An 8,348-nucleotide genomic window follows, 5' to 3' on the forward strand; every position below is an offset into this window, starting at 1 on the left:
TATCATGGCCCGCACACATACCAGTAACGCACCGCATCATGGCCCGCACACACCAGTAACGCACCGCATCATGGCACGCACGCACACCAGTAACTCACCGCATCATAGCCCGCACGCACACCAGTAACACCCCGCTTTATAACCTGTACACCGCCCGTTATACACCGCTTTATAGCCTGTACACAGCCTGTTATACACCGATATATACAGCCAGTTATACAGCGCTTTATAGCCTGTTATACAGCGCTTTATAGCCTGTTATACAGCGCTTTATAGCCTGTTATACAGCGCTTTATAGCCTGTTATACAGCGCTTTATAGCCTGTTATACAGCGCTTTATAGCCTGTTATACAGCGCTTTATAGCCTGTTATACAGCGCTTTATAGCCTGTTATACAGCGCTTTATAGCCTGTTATACAGCGCTTTATAGCCTGTTATACAGCGCTTTATAGCCTGTTATACAGCGCTTTATAGCCTGTTATACAGCGCTTTATAGCCTGTTATACAGCGCTTTATAGCCTGTTATACAGCGCTTTATAGCCTGTTATACAGCGCTTTATAGCCTGTTATACAGCGCTTTATAGCCTGTTATACAGCGCTTTATAGCCTGTTATACAGCGCTTTATAGCCTGTTATACAGCGCTTTATAGCCTGTTATACAGCGCTTTATAGCCTGTTATACAGCGCTTTATAGCCTGTTATACAGCGCTTTATAGCCTGTTATACAGCCTGTTATACACCGCTTTATAGCCTGTTATACAGCCTGTTATACACCGCTTTATAGCCTGTTATACAGCCTGTTATACACCACTTTATAGCCTGTTATACACTGCTTTATAGCCTGTACATAGCCTGTTATACACCGCTATATAGCCTGTGTACAGCCTGTTATACACCGCTTCATAGCCTGTTATACACCACTTTATAGCCTGTATACAGCCTGTTATACACCGCTTCATAGCCTGTATATAGCCTGTTATACACTGCTTTATAGCCTGTACATAGCCTGTTATACACCGCTATATAGCCTGTACATAGTCTGTTATACAACGCTATATAGCCTGTACATAGCCTGTTATACACCACTTTATAGCCTGTTTATAGCCTGTTAAACACCGCTATATAGCCTGTACATAGCCTGTTATACACCGCTTTATAGCCTGTTATACAGCCTGTTATACACCGCTTTATAGCCTGTTATACACCGCTTTATAGCCTGTTATACACCACTTTATAGCCTGTTATACACTGCTTTATAGCCTGTACATAGCCCATTATACACCACTTTATAGCCTGTATATAGCCTGTTATACACCGCTATATAGCCTGTGTACAGCCTGTTATACACCGCTTCATAGCCTGTTATACACCGCTTCATAGCCTGTATATAGCCTGTTATACACTGCTTTATAGCCTGTACATAGCCTGTTATACAACGCTATATAGCCTGTATACAGCCTGTTATACACCGCTTCATAGCCTGTATATAGCCTGTTATACACTGCTTTATAGCCTGTACATAGCCTGTTATACAACGCTATATAGCCTGTACATAGCCTGTTATACACCGCTTTATAGACTGTATATAGTCTGTTATACACCGCTTTATAGCCTGTTTATAGCCTGTTAAACACCGCTATATAGCCTGTACATAGCCTGTTATACACCGCTATATAGCCTGTTATACACCGCTTTATAGACTGTATATAGTCTGTTATACACCGCTTTATAGCCTGTACACAGCCTGTTATACACCGCTTTATAGCCTGTATATAGTCTGTTATACACCGCTTTATAGCCAGTATACAGCCTGTTATACACCGCTATATAGCCTGTACATAGCCTGTTATACACCGCTTTATAGCCTCTATACAGCCTGTTATACACCGCTTTATAGCCTGTATATAGCCTGTTATACACCGCTTTATAGCCTGTTATACACCGCTTTATAGCCAGTTATACACCGCTTTATAGCCTGTTATACACCGCTTTATAGCCTGTTATACACCGCTTTATAGCCTGTTATACACCGCTTTATAGCCTGTTATACACCGCTTTATAGCCTGTATATAACCTGTATATAGCCTGTTATACACCGCTTTATAACCTGTATATAAGACCTTATGTTAGTGCACCGGGGGGGCAGATTAATGGTCACACAATGGTATAAATAGGTAACGCCCTCACTCTGTACACAGGCCACGTGCTCCTCTGTCAACGCAGGGGGTGGGACTTCCTTGTCTGGAGGCGGGGTTAAGCCATCTTGCCTGTGGGGTCCGTTTGGTGCTGGGATGTCTTGGGTCCCAATACTGCAGACATTGGTAATGAGGATGGTGTCCGACTGGGCAGGGAGCGGTGAGAACCCATTGGGAAGTCCGAGAGGATGACCTGAGGGAAGAGACAGAGCTGATTGTGGAGAACAAGCATCGGGGGCGGGGGGACAGATAGGGGTCACATCAACCACTCACCCATTTCCTCTTCATCTAAATGATTGGACATCGATGACTCCGCAATACATCCTCTGCGCTTCCCAAACTGTAGCCCCACAGAGCCACCACCACCTTCCCTTCTCCTGCCCCAAATCCGTCTCCGCCTTCCCCCCAGGCTCCCCCATATTTTCCAGTAGAAGGGCAGTGATATTGTCCGCTTGTAGAGGTAAAGAGAACGCAGAACCCGCAGCCTCTGGCTCCTCCCTTTCCTTTGTGGACGTCTGCAGGGCTTCCTCAGCTGTGGTTCCTCCTCCTCTTCTTCCTCTTCCTCCCACTCTCCACCTTCCTGGAGCTGGAAGAGCTTGCCATGTTTTCCGTGAGGCAGGAAGTGGCTGGATAAGGGAGGAAGGTGGCGCTGTACCGGGGTGTGCCTCATCATGCTGATCTGGAAGGTAGAAGTAATCGTGTTATATACAGCGCTGCCTGGTACCTCTGGGGAGTGATAGTGGGGAGCACACAGCAGTTACATGGATAGTTATAGTCGGAAGTTAGATACATTCAATGTATTTCCAAAAGTGCATTAACAAAAGGACACAATGGGGAGGGGGGATACAGTAGTCTTGCAGGGCACAATGGGAGAGGGGGGATCCAAAGGGGGGGGGGGGCACACAGCCACATGACAGGGGAGGGGGGGGGGGCACACAGCCACATGACAGGGGAGGGGGGGGCACACAGCCACATGACAGGGGAGGGGGGGGGGCACACAGCCACATGACAGGGGAGGGGGGGGGGGGCACACAGCCACATGACAGGGGAGGGGGGGGGCACACACACAGCCACATGACAGGGGAGGGGGGGGGGGCACACACACAGCCACATGACAGGGGAGGGGGGGGGGGGCACACACACAGCCACATGACAGGGGAGGGGGGGCGCACACACAGCCACATGACAGGGGGGGGGGCACACACAGCCACATGACAGGGGGGGGGGGGGCACACACAGCCACATGACAGGGGGGGGGGGCACACACAGCCACATGACAGGGGGGGGGGGGCACACAGCCACATGACAGGGGGGGGGGGGGCACACAGCCACATGACAGGGGAGGGGGGGGCACACAGCCACATGACAGGGGAGGGGGGGGCACACAGCCACATGACAGGGGAGGGGGGGGCACACAGCCACATGACAGGGGAGGGGGGGGCACACAGCCACATGACAGGGGAGGGGGGGGCACACAGCCACATGACAGGGGAGGGGGGGCACACAGCCACATGACAGGGGAGGGGGGGGCACACAGCCACATGACAGGGGAGGGGGGGGCACACAGCCACATGACAGGGGAGGGGGGGGCACACAGCCACATGACAGGGGAGGGGGGGGCACACAGCCACATGACAGGGGAGGGGGGGGCACACAGCCACATGACAGGGGAGGGGGGGGCACACAGCCACATGACAGGGGAGGGGGGGGCACACAGCCACATGACAGGGGAGGGGGGGGCACACAACCACATGACAGGGGAGGGGGGGGCACACAACCACATGACAGGGGGGGGCACACAGCCACATGACAGGGGGGGGCACACAGCCACATGACAGGGGGGGGGCACACAGCCACATGACAGGGGGGGGCACACAGCCACATGACAGGGGGGGGGCACACAGCCACATGACAGGGGGGGGGCACACAGCCACATGACAGGGGGGGGGGCACACAGCCACATGACAGGGGGGGGCACACAGCCACATGACAGGGGGGGGGCACACAGCCACATGACAGGGGGGGGGGCACACAGCCACATGACAGGGGGGGGGGGCACACAGCCACATGACAGGGGGGGGCACACAGCCACATGACAGGGGGGGGGCACACAGCCACATGACAGGGGGGGGCACACAGCCACATGACAGGGGGGGGGCACACAGCCACATGACAGGGGGGGGGCACACAGCCACATGACAGGGGGGGGGGCACACAGCCACATGACAGGGGGGGGGCACACAGCCACATGACAGGGGGGGGGCACACAGCCACATGACAGGGGGGGGGGCACACAGCCACATGACAGGGGGGGGGGGCACACAGCCACATGACAGGGGGGGGGCACACAGCCACATGACAGGGGGGGGGCACACAGCCACATGACAGGGGGGGGGCACACAGCCACATGACAGGGGGGGGGGCACACAGCCACATGACAGGGGGGGGGGCACACAGCCACATGACAGGGGGGGGGCACACAGCCACATGACAGGGGGGGGGCACACAGCCACATGACAGGGGGGGGGCACACAGCCACATGACAGGGGGGGGGGCACACAGCCACATGACAGGGGGGGGGGGCACACAGCCACATGACAGGGGGGGGGGCACACAGCCACATGACAGGGGGGGGGCACACAGCCACATGACAGGGGGGGGGGGGCACACAGCCACATGACAGGGGGGGGGGCACACAGCCACATGACAGGGGGGGGGGGGCACACAGCCACATGACAGGGGGGGGGGCACACAGCCACATGACAGGGGGGGGGGCACACAGCCACATGACAGGGGGGGGGGGCACACAGCCACATGACAGGGGGGGGGGGGCACACAGCCACATGACAGGGGGGGGGGGGGCACACAGCCACATGACAGGGGGGGGGGGGCACACAGCCACATGACAGGGGGGGGGGCACACAGCCACATGACAGGGGGGGGGGGCACACAGCCACATGACAGGGGGGGGGGGCACACAGCCACATGACAGGGGGGGGGGGGGGGGAGGCACACATCAGCCTGGCAGGGTATAATATGATAATATGGGGGGTGGGGTGTGTGTGTGTGTTGTTACAGCTAGCATGCAGGGTGTAACAGGTAACTCTGGGTGTAGTAAGGGAAGGGGGGGGACACAGCAGCCCAGCAGGGTATAATATGATGGGGAGTGGGGACAGAAGCCCGGCAAAGTATAATACGATGGGGGGAAGGGGGGGGACACACGACACCTATAATATGGGGGGGGGGGGGGGGTTACAGCTAGCTTGCAGGGTATAACTGGTAACTCTGGGTGTAGTAAGGGGTGGACGACAGCAGCCTGGCGGGGTATAATACGGGGGGGGGATACATCAGCCTGGTAGGGTATAATATGGGGAGGTGATACAGCCGGCTTGGGTATAATATGGGGGGGGGGAGGGAGGGATACAGCCACCTTGCAGGGTATAACGGGTAGTTCCGGGTGTAGGAAAAGGGGGGGGGGGGGGGATGGGGACAGCAGCCTTGCAAGTTATAATATGTGGGGGAAACAGTAGCCTAACCGGGTATAGTATGGGTGGGGGATACAGCAGCCCGGCAGGGTAATTTGTGGGGTATACAGACGGCTTGGGTATAATATGGGGGAGAGAGATACAGTCAGCTTGCAGGGTGTAACTGGTAAAAGCTGGGTGTAGTAAGGGGTAAGGGGGGGGACGGACACAGCAGCCTGCAGGTTATAATACAAGGGGGGGGGAGATACAGCTATCCTGCAGGGTATAACGGGTCATTTTGGGTGTAGTAAGGGCGGGGGGGGGGGGACACAGCAGCCTGGCAGGGTATAATATGATAATATGGGGGGTGGGGTGTGTGTGTGTTGTTACAGCTAGCATGCAGGGTGTAACAGGTAACTCTGGGTGTAGTAAGGGAAGGGGGGGGACACAGCAGCCCAGCAGGGTATAATATGATGGGGAGTGGGGACAGCAGCCCAGCAAAGTATAATACGATGGGGGGGGGGTAAGACAGCAGCCCGGCAGGGTATAATATGATGGGGAGTGGGGACAGCAGCCCAGCAAAGTATAATACGATGGGGGGGGGGGGGGGGGGGAGGGGAAAGACAGCAGCCCGGCAGGGTATAATATGATTGGGGGAAGGGGGGGACACAGCAGCCCGGCAAGGTATAATATGATGGGGGGGGGACGACGACACAGCAAGGTATAATATGATGGGGGGGGGGGGGGGACACAGCAGTCCGACAGGGTATAATATGATGGGGGGACGGGACACAGCAGCCCAGCAGGTTATAATACGATGGGGGGGGGGGGGGGTGACAGCAGCCCAGCAGGGTATAATACGATGGGGGGGGGGGGGGGGGGTGACAGCAGCCCGGCAGGTTATAATATGATGGGGAGTGGGGACAGCAGCCCAGCAAAGTATAATATGATGGGGGGGGGGGGGGGGGGGGGACACAGCAGCCCAGCATGTTATAATACGATGGGGGGGGGGGGGGTGACAGCAGCCCAGCAGGGTATAATACGATGGGGGGGGAACACAGCAGCCCAGCAGGTTATAATATGATGGGGGGGGGATGACAGCAGCCCGGCAGGGTATAATATGATGGGGGGTATACACAGCAGCCCGGCAGGGTATAATACGATGGGGGGGGGGGGGGTGTGACAGCAGCCCGGCAGGGTATAATATGATGGGGGGGACGGGGGGGACGGACACAGCAGCCCGGCAAGGTATAATATGATGGGGGGGGACACGACACAGCAGCCCGGCAGGGTATAATATGATGGGGGGGGATACAGCAGCCCGACAGGGTATAATATGATGGGTGGTGGAAGGGTACACAGCAGCCCGGCAGGGTATAATATGATTGGGGGGGGGGGGGGGGACACGACACACAGCAGCCCGGCAGGGTATAATATGATGGGGGGGGGGGGGGGGACAGCAGCCCGGCAGGGTATAATATGATGGGGGGGGGGGGGGGGGGGAGACATAGCAGCTCGGCAGGGTATAATATGATTTGGGGTGGGGGGGGCACAGCAGTCCGGCAGGGTATAATATGATGTGGGGAGGTGGGGGGACACAGCAGTACGGCAGGGTATAATATGATAGGGGGGGGGGGGGGGACAGCAGCCCGGCAGGGTATAATATGATGGGGGGGGGGGGAGACATAGCAGCTCGGCAGGGTATAATATGATTTGGGGTGGGGGGGGCACAGCAGTCCGGCAGGGTATAATATGATGTGGGGAGGTGGGGGGACACAGCAGTACGGCAGGGTATAATATGATAGGGGGGGGGGGGGGGGGACACAGCAGCCCGGCAGGGTGTAATATGATGTGGGGAGGTGGGGGGGGGACACAGCAGCCCGGCAGGGTATAATATGATGGGGGGGGGGGGGGACAGCAGCCGAGCAGGGTATAATATGATTGGGGGGGGGGGGACGACACACAGCAGCCCGGCAGGGTATAATATGATGGGGGGGGGGGTATACACAGCAGCCCGGCAGGGTATAATATGATGGGGGGGGGAGGGGGGACAGCAGCCCGGCAGGGTATAATATGATGGGGGGTGGATACACAGCAGCCCGGCAGGGTATAACAGGAACATGGGAGGTGCGGGGCAGGTCGCCGGGGGAAGGAGGGGGGAGCGCTGGGTCCTCACATGTCCGCAGATCCCGCACAGCTTCCCCCGTGTCCTCTCATCCCCTTCCCGGTCCCCGGGTCGCGCTCTTTTCTCTCTGTCGTCGTCGGTTGTGGCAGGCGCGGGAATGTGACGTCAGAGCGGTCGCGCTGACGGGCCCCAGCCTTCTGCAGGGAGAGGGACCGGATCGCTATGGTAACGCCTCCCCCGGCCCGGAAGGGCCGCCATCTTAGGACTCCCAGAGCACCGTCTGGCTGCGGCTTATCACCCTGGCAGGGAGATGGTGGTACCCCGCGGCCGCCATGCTGTTACACCCGGCTTCAACAGGAGTCTGGTCGCGTATGTGAGGAGGAGGCCGCCATGACAGTACACCGACAAAGCACTGACGGCCATCTTGGTGCACCCGGAGGCCACCCGGGCACGTGTGCTTTGTGTAGAATGGTGGTCCTGCTGGTGCCCGACCAGGGGCTGGATGCCAGCTGCCCATGGATGCTGAGTGTTATTAATGTTCCTCATCTCTCTGCGCCTGGTCTA

At 57.3% G+C, this 8,348-nt stretch overlaps 1 protein-coding gene across 1 annotated transcript in view; it reads right to left on the reverse strand.

The window, feature by feature from the left end:
• The window catches only part of SENP3 (SUMO specific peptidase 3), an 18,116-nt gene extending 9,994 nt beyond the window's left edge, over positions 1 to 8,122 (reverse strand). The window contains exons 1-3 of the mRNA XM_083180702.1: positions 7,836 to 8,122; positions 2,469 to 2,874; positions 2,075 to 2,388 (exon numbers count right to left, since the gene is read on the reverse strand). Coding sequence (XP_083036828.1) covers positions 2,075 to 2,388; positions 2,469 to 2,868 — 714 coding nt within the window. The 5' untranslated portion in view covers positions 2,869 to 2,874; positions 7,836 to 8,122. The remainder of the gene's footprint in view (positions 1 to 2,074; positions 2,389 to 2,468; positions 2,875 to 7,835) is intronic.
• Positions 8,123 to 8,348: the final 226 nt, after the last annotated feature.

Source organism: Crinia signifera, chromosome 4 (genome assembly GCF_055691185.1).
Source record: "Crinia signifera chromosome 4, ASM5569118v1, whole genome shotgun sequence".
NCBI lineage: Eukaryota > Metazoa > Chordata > Amphibia > Anura > Myobatrachidae > Crinia > Crinia signifera.